The sequence below is a fragment of the Medicago sativa genome, chromosome 7 (assembly GCF_051527215.1).
Source record: "Medicago sativa cultivar Bolivia chromosome 7, Bolivia_mono, whole genome shotgun sequence".
Classification (NCBI taxonomy): Eukaryota; Viridiplantae; Streptophyta; class Magnoliopsida; order Fabales; family Fabaceae; genus Medicago; species Medicago sativa.
The window spans coordinates 76,065,521-76,079,357 of record NC_140755.1 but is presented as its reverse complement, the minus strand read 5'-3'; the positions used below and the strand labels follow the sequence as shown (position 1 = coordinate 76,079,357).

The 13,837-nt window shown below is 31.5% G+C and overlaps 1 protein-coding gene across 1 annotated transcript; it reads left to right on the top strand.

The window, feature by feature from the left end:
• The first annotated feature begins 9,531 nt into the window (after window positions 1-9,531).
• LOC146908577 (uncharacterized) lies at window positions 9,532-13,829 on the top strand. Its single transcript, XM_085729896.1, has 9 exons — window positions 9,532-9,626; window positions 9,749-9,844; window positions 9,969-10,241; window positions 10,342-10,785; window positions 10,873-11,065; window positions 11,150-11,244; window positions 11,414-11,544; window positions 12,060-12,115; window positions 13,461-13,829. The coding sequence occupies exons 1-8, from the start codon at window positions 9,612-9,614 to the stop codon at window positions 12,067-12,069; spliced, it is 1,257 nt and encodes a 418-aa protein (XP_085586022.1). The 5' UTR covers window positions 9,532-9,611; the 3' UTR covers window positions 12,070-12,115; window positions 13,461-13,829.
• Window positions 13,830-13,837: the final 8 nt, after the last annotated feature.

Genomic DNA, 13,837 nt, shown 5'->3' with positions numbered 1-13,837 from the left:
AAATCATTGATATGTTGTGTTTTACCATATACATAGTCTGCCATAAACCCAGATAAATTGGAATAGGGGTGAATGGCCAAACTTTAACTTTGTCAAAAAGGGAATATAAATTCTGACCACCAAAAAGGTGGGGTTTAACATGGGAAAGGGGAATTGTTTCCCACCATGGGAAAGTTTTTTATGACCATTAGATTAATTAGGTGTACATATTTTATAATAGACCGCCTGTATTATATTTTTTTTCTTTCTCTTTCATATTGTCTTCAACCCATGGATACCAAAATTTTGCAGAGATCTGAAATCCATGTTTTACCAAAGCCTTTCCAGGTAACATTCATAAACTCAAAAACACATTGATTCTTGGCCTTTTTTGCAAGAACCTTAAAACACATGCAAATAAAAATCACCAAGTCTAAGAATAAAAAAGTGTGGGAACATTAATGAACAAAAAATCAAGTTAAAAACAAACATCAAAAGTTGCTCACGGCAATGGTTTTGATTTTGTTTTCCTATGAATTAACTTGTTTTGTTTGTAACTTAATTGTTCAACAAAAAATTAAGTAAAAAATCGAAAATAAATTTTGTTGTGTTTCATGAAATAATTATATGACTTTTGGATTATAACACTCGGAATCTTGTTTGTTCATAGGAAAACAAAATCGAACATTAATGAAGAAAACATTAAGTTAAAAACAATCATACAAAATCTGCAATGGTATCTCATGTTAATTGTTCTTTAATTTTATTTACTGGGTGTTTTAAGAACAACGTGATGAAGATGGAGTCAGTGGTGGTCAATAGCTGGAATTTGAGAGGTTGTTGTTGGTGGTGGTGGGTGAGTAGAGACATGGAGGAAAAAGAAGGATATGATGGAAGACAATGTAAAAATAATCTAGTGTTGAAAGACTATGACAATATTATGTTCCTTACATTATCTAATGGTCATAAAAAACTTTCCCATGGTGCGAAACAATTCCCCTTTCCCATGTTAAACCCCACCCAAAAAATAAGAAGAAAAAAGAACTTCTGTTTGTATAATGTTCCCGTATTTGTGTGAATGAGTGTGGACAAATAAAATTAGTTCGTGCAAATATGGTTGGATTTTAAACTATTATGAATTGAATTCTCTCATACATGCTCATTGTAAGTAAAAACTAATATGGTTGGATTTTAAAAAGGAATGAATTGAGTGGTAGCTGGAACTCACAAAATTGGGGAGTTTTAAAGAACGAACACTAATATTATTAAGAGTTTTTCACCGGAAGAGATGCGTCAGTTTATAATTAAAGGTAATTCATATCTTACAAGCCGGTTTTATAAAGTTTAGTTATGTCCAATCTTAATTTTAAGATATATTGGAGCATATATCCAAGATCTTAAACATATATTTATAAGTAGATATAATTTTCACCTTACAACTCGTTTTGTATGGTTGAGTTAGCTTAAACCTAAATTCTAATAACCGACTATTTTAAAGAGAAATGTTATTTAAACACAAAAGTCAAACACCATATTAGACACTACATGAAATACGACACAAGTGTATGTGGTGGAGGAATGGAGAAGAGAGAAATATTTCAGTATTTTAAGTTGGAGCTGACTTAACAATTTTTTCGATGAGTAATGCTAGAAACCACTCTCTTTTGAATACTCTCTCTAATATTCACTTTCTTATTGGTTTAAATCATTACGGCTTGCACATTGGAAATAGAACTCCCACAAAGTAGCGGAACATATATTGATTCCATTCAATAAAAAAGCGAATGCTAGAGAGAATGTTCAAGAGTAAATATTGCTACCATTCCTCTTTCTTGGATTGGAACAAGGGTGAATGATCCATCGTTTTACTTTTCATTTCTCAAAAATCAATTATTTGTTCAATTCCGTGACCAAATTAAAAATCTTAATTAGGGGGTGATACTTTACTTACAGGTAAGGTAACTGTTACTATTGTCTTGTCTTGCCTAAAAACGATCATTTGTCATGGTATATATCTAACTAGTGATATTAAATCAAACTCCTCCAAGAACTTCGGTACAATCATTATCTTCTCTATAATCACATCTTATTAAGTTATTGAAAATATAGTTAGCAGGAGCGGATCCAGACTTTTGATACATGTGGGGCTAAAATTTTTCAAAGAAACAATAATGCAAGCTATATTAAAAATAAGAAATAACATTGTTTGATACAATACATTACATGAAAAAACAAGTTCAATGCGGTTGCTACCGGCAAGAGCAAAGCCAACTTCAAAAGTTAATAAACTATGTGTTGCATTTATTTGTTTCTACAAGTTTTGCACAAAGATCTGAAACCCGTTTCAACTTAGCAAATTTTGGGTCAAATCGAACATTTGTAACATAATTCTTAAATTGATGGTGTAACGCCGCTTCCGATACATCTATTAAATCATTTGGATAAAACTCAGTCATCCTTGATAATTTGTTCACATCAAAAGCTGCAAATGACTTTGCGGAATTTAAATATAAAACACAATGCAAAAGAGATAGTTTACTCATTTACCGACTTGTTCTTTTGTGTTGTTTCTATTATTATAATTAATATATATATATATATATATATATGTGTGTGTGTGTGTGTGTGTGTGTGTGTGTGTGTGTGTGTGTGTATAAGGAAAAGGCATGTGGGGCTTTAGCCACACATAGCCTATGTGTGTATCCGCCCCTGATAGTTAGTAAGTCATTAGGTTTTTAGTTAGTAGTCCGTGGATGTCCATAAATAAGTTTTGATGTACTCTTTTACTTCACCTTTTCACTCATATGTTAACAACTTTCTGTCGCATACATATTACGTGTTTTTATCCTCTCTTTTATTTTATTTTATAATTTTAATCTCTCTATTGTTTTTGACTAGTAAAAAAAAAATTATAAAAATTATCACAAAATAATCATGCAAATATGATTACTTAATTACAAGAGGTTAAGAAGGTGAGTTTGCTGCTCCACTGCCAATTCTTGCCGACATCAACATTGAAAGAGCCAAACACGTGAATTAGAACAAAAACGAGGATAAGTGGTACCAACTAAAAATCCACGAGGAAAGAGATGAGACAAGTCTAATTGAAGTAAAGACATTATTTCATTGTCACAACCCTTCATACATAATCAAATTCCAATGAGAGAGAACGATCAAAATGTTATATCCCTCTCAACTTTGCAATCAATAAAAATGTTTGCATTCGGACAATAATGGGTTAATAGTGTTTTACCCTATATAATTTTTTTTTATTTACTTCTCTGTAAAAAAATTGTTTTGGAATACCCTCTAATAGGTCATTCAAAAACTTTTTTTTTTTGCAGAAATTTTTCGTTTTTGAATGACCTATTAGAGGGTATTCCAAAACAATTTCTTTTACAAGATGTAAATCAAAAAAAAAAAAATTACAGGGGAAAAAACGGAAAAGGCCTATATTACAGGGGTAAAGCGCCATTAACCCGACAATAAATGCCCACATATGCTTTGAATAGTTTCCGAAAGTGTTAAATAAATGTCATTTGGGCGAGTTTGATGAGCACTGCTAAATACATCGAAAAAATAGACCGCAAAGGTGTCTCGAATAGTTTGCCATTGTTGGATCTTGTCTTTGCGGAAATCATGGGTGATTGGGTTAATAGAAGTGATAATGCTACAATTACAAAATTAACAAATTCAATGGCCGTGTAACATTTTTTCGCGATAAACAACATTAACCTTTAAAATAACATTTGTAAAACAAAATATTTTAGATCCCCCTTTCCATTTAAAGATTCCATCAAAATCAATCTTAGTCCTATATGACTGGACAATTTATATGACGTGGCACGCTGACTGTATAATTTTTTTTAATTTTCAATTTTATTTTAAATCCAGGTCAAATACCGCCACCTCACAATTTTGAATGAAAAAAAGTTGGAGAAAAAGTTGAATCCATACATCTTCCTCCATCTCTCTAGGTTTCACCATCTTCCTCCATATTTCTTCCTTCACTTCACCCAAATCTTCATTACCTTCCATACTTCTTCCTTCACTCTCATATTCTCCATTATTGTGTGATTATCTAAACCCAAATCTTCATTACCTTCCATAACTCAAAAAATGGTGTTCATCATTTTTTCATAAAACCCACCAAACAAGCATAATACAACAACTTCGCGGTACGGTTTGACTAGGTTTTAAGGTTAAAAGTCATTTGAACCGTAAGATCTTTCAAAATAAGAAGGCTATCCCTATAAGTAATTATTATTCTTATACCTATGTGGATATATGACTTTTATAAAATTGAAAATTCATTGGCAGAACCAATAACCAGAGACTTGTATGTACGAGTATTGTAACTCATAATGATTTGATTAAGTCTATGATATTTTGGGTTAGTGGGAGTTTGTTATAGCATTTTAAAATGCTTGGGCCATTCTTTAATGACACGTTCTTTTTAATTCAAATGTGTCACTGTAAATTCATCATTTGTTAAAAGTGGGTCTTTGATCTGTATGTTTTGTTTTCCCTATCGGATTCAATTTCTGCAGCATTAAAGCTTATTTTTCTTTTGAATGATTAGTGCTTTGACCATACATATAATTTTAAAATTTAAATTCTTTATGACAAGTGAATTTTTTTTATTCTTTTAGTAATTGAGTATTGTCATCCAAGCGGGAGATTGTTGGATTAATAATTTAATTAATCAATTATGGATTGACAATAATCAATTATTATAAGTTAATGTCATAATATAAATTACGGTCTATTGTGTTAAGCACTAATTAGTTGATGAATATGTGTCATTGGGATATTCTTTCTAAATGGACCGTGATGGGTTGGACCATTTAGCTAAGCCGAATGAGAGGTCCCTGCCCTCAGCCGTTTAGCTATTTAAATGTCATCCCATCAGACGGTTAATTCTATTCTGAACATTCTGGTGCTAAACGGAATGGGGGTAGTCATCCCTCTCATCCTTCTGACAACCATCCTTCATCAATCCTAAATCTTAAAGGTACACAATCTCTTATTCCTTCTTTCTTGTCTTGATATGCTATAATTTGTATCTAATGATCCATGGCTAAATCCTAAAACTTTTATCATCATAAACATTTCTTCCGAATTGATGTTCAAAGTGGCGGATCTTCACTTATTTTCTTGGGGGTGCCAAATGCTTTTGTATACTCCACTTTTAATGAACGTTTATATATTACAATATTTCAAGTAATATCATACAATAATAAGTGATCCTGGTGTTTGAATTGCTTTAAATAAGTGTTGTGTTGCGGATTCGATTCTCCTTGGGAACATTTTTTTTATAAAATATTAAAATGCACAAGAAAATATCAAAAATATACTGGCTAAAGGGTCGAACAAACGACCTTTAGACTTGTAAAAGCACCCCCCTATCCGCTAGAACAACTGGAAATTCCTTGTTGTATTATGGATAATGCTATATATATATATATATATATATATATATATATATATATATATATATATATATATAGTAAACTTGGGGGGTGCCACGGCACCTGGGGGTCTCAATAGAGATCCGCCCCTGGATGTTCAACTTTGGCTTTATCAGATGACATGGTGTGCCTCCTCAATTTTGTTTGTCGCGAGTGTGTGGTATGCTTGGTGTTGGAGAAATTATATTATTTTTTAGGAACAACATTGGTTTATGCATGAGGTGAGGCGGAAGACCTTCTCTTTGCATGATGAGTGTGTTACCTATCATCAAAATCTTTGGATTGGATTCACACTATCACGTCTCTTGGCTCATTTGATCCCTGCTCAGGAAGAAACTCTCAGACTTAATGTTGATGGTAGTTTCCTAGAAGATTCTAAGTGCTTAGGTGTTGGTGGTGTTGTTTGCAACCATTATGGTGATTGGGTAGCTGATTTTTCTCACTTCGAAATTGAAGGTGATGTCTTACAAGCCAAGTTGTTTGTTATCTATATGAGTCTTGACTTCTGTCACAACAAAAATCATAACATTATCTACGAAAGTGGTTGTTTGAAATTTGTTGAGCTATTTATTGTTAGTCTCGATCATGCATTACACACTTACGCATATGCTACCTTGTATGATGCATGCAACTAATAAAATTTGATTATTTTAATTGTTTTTTATTTCTTAATTGTTTCTGAGATTGATTGAAACTCATAATTTTTATATTATTATTATAATTGTCGTTTGGTTATTCTTATTCTTGTTTTGTTATTATATCATAATTTGAACGTAACACTATCAAAGTATGTATTTTTTTAGGGAGTATCAAAGTATGCACATACACTTTTCTTTTGGTATATTATATCAAAGTTTATGCATTATTAAAATCAATTCGTTGTTGTTGTAATATAGACATAATAAGCTTTTTTTTATCAGTCCAAGTTTGATTTACACTTACCTGCCGTTAATAGGGTTTTTTATTCCTCCGCTCCAAAGTATTTACATGATTTAGGTCCTTTGAACTTGTCATGAGATTAATCATAGAATCGTCAACAATATATTTATTTCTTTTTATATAAGGTCGGACTGCATCTTAAATATACGATTTTAAAAATTGAATTAACTTTAGATCTCACACTTAAAGTTAACTCAAAGGATGAGAAATTTCAGACACATTTATACATTCAACGACTTAAGAATTCGAGGAATGTGATACTCCAAACAAACATCTTTTAATACACACCTTCACGTGGACATGTGTCCAATTCTTCATTTGTCAAAATAAATAAAAAAATTCATTTAAAGAGAAATAGAAACAAAAGGTGGATTGATCCTATCATTAAGTGAATCCTTTCGTTATTAATTATTTTATAATTTTGTTTTCAAACTTTATGTTATTTTCTCTCGAATAGAAGACATATAGAGGATCTATATAATCTTAAGTATCAACCCTCCAAACCCTGTTGCTCAAATCTTCTTTCTAATTCAAACCTTTATTTTAGAAAAGTCAATACATTTAGAAAAGCCCAACTCTAACCTTTTTGATAAGTTAGCCAAGTCAAGTCAACCTATAAGTAGACTATATGTGTCACCCTAAGAGAAACTAGCTGATGATGAAAGATGCAAAGAAGAACCGTAAAGAAGTAATTATGGCTATAACCCAAATGCCAAATTAAGCAATTTACATTTCAAATGCACTAATAAATTGTTAACCATATGAATACTTTTTTGGCCACAATTTGATCGGTGCTTTTCCGTTTCAGTCACGTCGTATAAGTCATAGTGGAAAAGCCGCAAGAATTGATGATCATAACTTCTGGTCCTTGTTCCCAATAACAACTTTGGTTGATTTTATTTTTCTAAAAATAGTTACCATAAGATAACAACAACGTCAATACATTGGATAAAATTTTGTCAAAAAAATATGCATAAAATTTTATCACTAAAATTTGGGTCAAGTGGTAATGATGGAATGGAAGTCAAGTTTGGGTAAAATCTTATGTAAAATAACTTGGATAAAAATATTCTCCATTTCATTTTAGCTGTACTTTGTGTAATAATAACATGTGTTAGTTTATTTACCACACACTTTAGAATATGTATAAGAAAAAAAATCATTGCTTTGTTGTACTTTACCATATACATAGTTTGTCATAAACCCAGATAAAAAGGAAGATGATTTGAGTTACGCATCGAAAAAGTTTGTGTAAAACTTCCTTTTCAAAACAACCTTTCTCAATAAAAATGGATAAACTTAGGTAACATAATTTAAGTTTACATATAGATCTCACGTGAATTTAGTTTACGTACATATTCTAAAAAAGAATAACATGCACCTAAACTCAGTTTACTTGGTGTATGTAAACTCAGTTTACATAAACTATGTAAAATCAGTTTACATGAACTAAAACTCAGTCTTAACTTACTTATGTAAATTCAGTTTACATAGTGTATGTAAATTCAGTTTACATAGTGTATGTAAACCGAGTTTACTTAACTCATGTAAACTGAGTTTACATACACTACGTAAACTGAGTTTACATACACCATGTAAACTAAATTTACTTATGCATAATTAATGTGTGAACATAAATAAAGGGTATTTTAGTAACTTTGGGGTGTAACTTGGATTATTTGGGGTGTGGGTAGTATCTGTTAAAAAAAAAAATTGTAATAATCTCTCTCTTAAGCTAGTTAAAATCGGATTTAGGTGTATCATTATTGGTGATTTAAAAGTTGTCATTTTTTTCCTTTAAAACAAAGCTGTCATATTTTGGTTGTTCAATTATCACTCATCTTTTTTATTTTATTTATTTTAAAGTGTTGAACATGTAATTTTATTTTTATATTTGCTTGACTGGATACCCTTGACTTCTTCAACAAAATAAAAATTGAAATTGAAATGTTTAGATTTAACTCCGGTGAGAAAGTAATAATTAAGATCCAACTCCGATGAAATTGAAATTGAATTACTTGAACTTGTATATAAGTGTTGTGAAACCATTTGATAGAATTTATGGAAACGGCTTATGCCAATTCTCATAAGCTTTTTTTCAAAAGACAATTGAATATTTTAATGTTATTTTATCATAAACTCTGTCTGTTTAGCGTTACCTTTTTCTTTTATATTTTGAATTACTTCGTTATAAAGTATTTTTTTTTTTAATATTTTGAATAACTTCGTTATAAAGTATATTTGATATGATGTGTGTATCTTGACTTTTATCATCAATTATCAAGATTTTCAAATCATTATTTGATGTATCTGTTGAAACAACATGAAAAATTTAAAATATTGAAGTAATATAAGAATGTTTGCAAGTTATACTATGCATTAGTCCTTATAAATTGCACAACCATTAAGGTCTTGTAAGGTTGCTCACAAAATGAGTTCAAGAAAAAGATACTTAAACGATTATACACATCAAATGGTTAATATATTTCCAATCAAATGGTTAATGACACCGATGTTTGCTCCTCAGCGCCACCATGTCCACAACATATATTAGCCATATTATTAGGATATCTTTTTTGGGACATATTGCATAAGTGAACAGGAGTTTTGGAGGCATTTTTTTTAGAGACATTATATGATTATACTTCAAAAATTGTGGCAACAACAACCACGAAAGATTTGATGTTTAAACAATTCTCATGATGTTTTTTTTTTTTTTGAGGTAATGAAATTGTAAAAAAATATACATGAATTTCTATCACAAACAAAATTACAATGTAATAAAATGTATAGACAAAAGCGATCAACAAAAGGAAGCTCTATCAAATCATTAAAATTATAAAATTTAAAATATACATGAATTTCTATCACAAACAAAATTACAATGTAATAAAATGTATAGACAAAAGCGATCAACAAAAGGAAGCTCTATCAAATCATTAAAATTATAAAATTTAAAAGTAGAAAAGTGAAAAAAAATCGCAATAGGGTGGAGAGAAAGAGAAACTCCTATAATGTTAAAGGGGGTATATAGAGCAATTTCAGGATAGCAAAAGATAGAAGGCCCAAAGCAACCAAAAGAATAAGAAGCAAACCCGTTAATCTCAAATAAATAAATGGATGAATCTGGAAACGAAACCCTAAGAAGGATAAACTGCTTCTCGTTTTCGTTATCGGACTCATTGCAATCGAATTTATTCGTTCCCATTCATCTAATCAGCTATGGAAGTTATTAAGGTAATATATCCTTTTGCTCTTGTTCTTGTCGATTGTTGAAGTTTGTTTTTGTATCGATGCATAGAATAATAATGAATGAATTATTGTGTTTTTTCTTTTTTTTTTTTTTTGTTAATTCGAAGATGGAAGGTTGTTATAGAGACGTGGAAGGTGAAGAAGAGGATTCGATGAAAGCATTGAAGGAAGCTATGGACATTCCCGTTGTTTTGGAAGGGAAGGTAATATATTCTTTTCTTTTGCTCTCGTTCTTGTAGATTGTTGAAGTTTGTTTCTACTTTCTTCTATATCTATGCATAGAATAATATTAATAATGAATGAATTATGTGTTTTGTTAATTCTTAGATGGTTCCAGAAGATGATTCAATGAAAGTATTTAGGGAAGGGATTAGTTTGGCTATCAACTTTTGGTGGGTTATTCGATTGAAAATTAGGTACAAAAGCCTCTCTGACTATGGGTCGTCCCCCGAGCGGTGTGTTGAATGGCTTTGTGACAGCATATTTTCTCGTTTCATTCGATCCAAACACCTGCCTTCAGCAACTATTAAATTTCAACTCAAACTTCAACTTATATCTTTCCTTAATCATGCTCCTCCTCAGGATAACAGCATTCCAGAGGTGCGTGCCCTTATTTTTATTGATTCAATAATAATTTTCTATTTTTTTCAACCGTCCGTCCGTGTTTGCAATCAATCTTTACTCTTATTTTGTATTGTAGGTTTGTGATCAACTAGTGTCTATGCACCAAGAATGCTTACAACATGATTTTAGCTCTGTTCAGATTCTCAAGGAAGCCGATGCTCATCGGAAACAAGTAAATAAGTTTCAAATAGATAGCCTACCCTCTATTCAGAAAAAGAGGAAGACCATACTTGACCTGCAAGATCGTTTCCGGCAGGACTACCTTAACAATTTAAGCCAATCCACCTCTTTTAAAGAGAGATTCAAGAATTCTATTCTTCTCAGTATTCGCCTTGGTGACATTCCCCCCTCCTACCTTGAGACATTTGAGGAAAAGGTAACTAAGTTTGGAATGGAAACTTACCTCAAAAAGTATGGAATGGAAACAACTCCCTCTGTTGAGATCATCCAGGAAACCCCCTCTTTTGATAATAGAATCCAGGAAGTCAACGTTAGTTGTCCTCTAATGCAGCAGAAACAGGTAACATATAATCGACCTTAACTTACCTCGTTATTACTGTGTCCCCCTTTTACTCTTAATAACAGTTTTTGTATTTTTAATTTGAAGGCTAATTCTTCGTCCGAGATGGATGGTTCTAATCTTACTAACTCAATCAGAGTTTTTGAAGAAGGGGTTTGTTTGCTTATGGAGGATTTGTGGGCGCGTCATGTCTTCATTCACAACAAATGTGCCTCTAATCCCTCCCTAATGCTTCAACAACTTGCTGAAGACATCCTCTTTTGGTTCACTCAAACCATAAGTAAGCACATTAAATTAATCACTTAATTGATTTCTTTTCTTTTCTTTTCTTTTTTCTAATCCTTTTTTTTTTTTCCGGAAAAAGAGCCGGTTTCTTTTGATTACATAGAATGGATTGTCAGGAACGAATTGTATCCTCTCCCTATTCCTGCAAAAAATGTCTTTGCCACCACTAAAGAGGTATATGCCATTTTTTCCATTTTTTATATTGCTTTAGAATTATCTCTTATTCCTATTATGAATTTTTGGCTTTGTTTTATTTTTGGTTCTTCTATTTTCTTAAATTCATTATTTCTATTTTATGTACGAAGAATGCTTACAATGTTCCACTTGTTCCTGATTTACATAGGTAGCTAAGAAACTCATGGTTATGTATGAAGAATGCTTACAAGGTAATTTTAGCTCTGTCAAGACACTTTGGGAAGAAAGACACTTTGGGAAGAAAGACTATCTTTTGGGGAACTGCTCAACCTCGTCTAAGTGAGTGATTTTGGAATTAATATCTTTGTATTTATGATTAATTTATATAAATTCTGAAGAACATTGCTCGAATGAGATGCATGATTTTCGTATAGACTATTCTCTATCCAAGTGCAACATCTCCATACAGAGTAGTGTAATATTTACCTTCACCCCATTTTTTCGTATCTGGTTGTTATACTTTATACCAATGACTGGTGTGGCAGTATTTACACCTTCTCGATGTCATAACCGAGTGTAACATGATCATGTGGCTTGTCATATGTTTGTTTTCTTTTGACTTCAATTATTGTTTGAAAATATGATGTGATTTGTGTTGGAACTTAGAGGAGTCTACCAAATCACCCAATTTTAGGAATCTTGCTAAACCTTTTTATAAAACTAGATTTTTATGTTTTATGGTTTTAGATTATACTGTAGTTGTTTTCAATCATTAATTTATGCTTTGTTCTTTCAATTTACTTACAAAATTTGTATGCGTGATTCTGATTTAATTTCTAATTTGCACGTGTCAGGGCAAAGTAACACCGATTCAGTGATCATAATTGGTTGGCAGCCCCTGATTTGACCGGTAATGTTATTTAGATTTTGCATTTTTTCAATCCTAAATGCAGCTGAACCTAATTCATTTATCAAATATCTTTATTTATTAGTAATCTGTAAGTGATTGTGGATTTGTTAAAAATACTTCTCAAAAAACCCCAACGTATCCAATAAATGTTCTTGGAAGTTGGATTGCGGGGACTAAACTAGATTTTGGTGTGAGGAATTTTTATTTTTGAGAAGATTAGTTTAACTTTTTCTTTTACAAAAAACGGAATACGGTGTAATTCATATGTTATTATTTACCAATATATTAAATGCTGGAATTGATTCGACCTTTGTAATGGAGCAATCATAAAGGCTTTGTTTGCGAGTTTGGAGGGGAAGGGAAGGAGTAAATGGAAGAAATAGAGGACATTGGATGGAGGAGGCTTTGGGGGGCTTATTTTTCTTCAAAATATAAAACCGTCCTCGTTTTGGGGACTAAAAAATTGTATTGGAGGAGGGTTTATATGAATTCTTTAAATTTAATATATATTGTTATAATATTCTTAAAGTTAAAAATATATTAATCATAAGCATTAATTTATCACTCTCTAAAAAGTACTTTTTCAAAAAATGTAAAAGATTTCTCAATTTTCCCCGACATTTCTCTCCACCAAAGCCTTTCCTTCCACTCCCCTTCAAACTCTCAAACAAAGCCTAATTTTCTCTTATAAACTGATTGAGAATGAAAGAATTCCAGAGAAAAGCTATGAACTGGTAGCTATTCTGAATGGGAATTTTGCATCATAAACTCTCTATCTCTTATATAGGGTACATTGATGCCAAATAATGTAGTAGGGATTGAACCTAAAAAACCTCAAAGGCAACGACGACCTTTTATCATCAATCATTAAACACCTACTTCTCTTGTCTTAAAATAGTTAAATGGAGGGTATTCTAAAACGTATAACATTAAATGTAGTAAAGTTATTTGAAAGTTGCTTGTAGTTTAGATCGTTTTTGCTTGTAAGCGATAGCAGAGGCCAAAGGGAGTGCGTGAGACAGAAAGTTGTCCCATGGTTTAGTGAGGGACAGAAATTTGGATGTTGTGTTGTCTCGTGTATGATAACCTCTATTTGAAAGATGATAAGTGATAACCTTTTGTGTCTCATGTTGTACTGTCCACTCTATTGATTTGAAATATATGAAATTATTAGTATCTTATTAAAACTAGTAACATATACTCACTTTATTTATTATGGCATATGTATTATGTTGATGTGATGTTTGTAATTATATTTATTTTTATTATTATTATTATTTTATTATTATTATTATTTTGACAAACTGTTGCGTGTTATTCTTATTGTTCGTTTAATATTTTGCAGGTATTGAAGAATGCATAATATTTTAATAATTCAAGGTATCAGACTGTCTTGATCTGCATAGTCTAAGATATCAGACTGTCTTGATCTGCATCATCCTCCCCGGGTTGAACAGAACTCGCCCTCGAGTTTATATCTTGTTCGTCATCCAGATATGGTGAAAGGCCTGCAACATTGAAGGTTGCTGAGACACCATAGGTTCCTGGCAATTCTACCTTGTAAGCATTGTCATTGATTTTTTGTACTATTTTGAAAGGACCATCAGTTCTTGGTGACAACTTGGCATTTGGTTGTTTTGGAAATCGTTCTTTACGCAAATGTATCCATACCAAATCTCCAACTTTAAAGATTTGTTGCCTTCTGTGCTTGTCACGATTTGT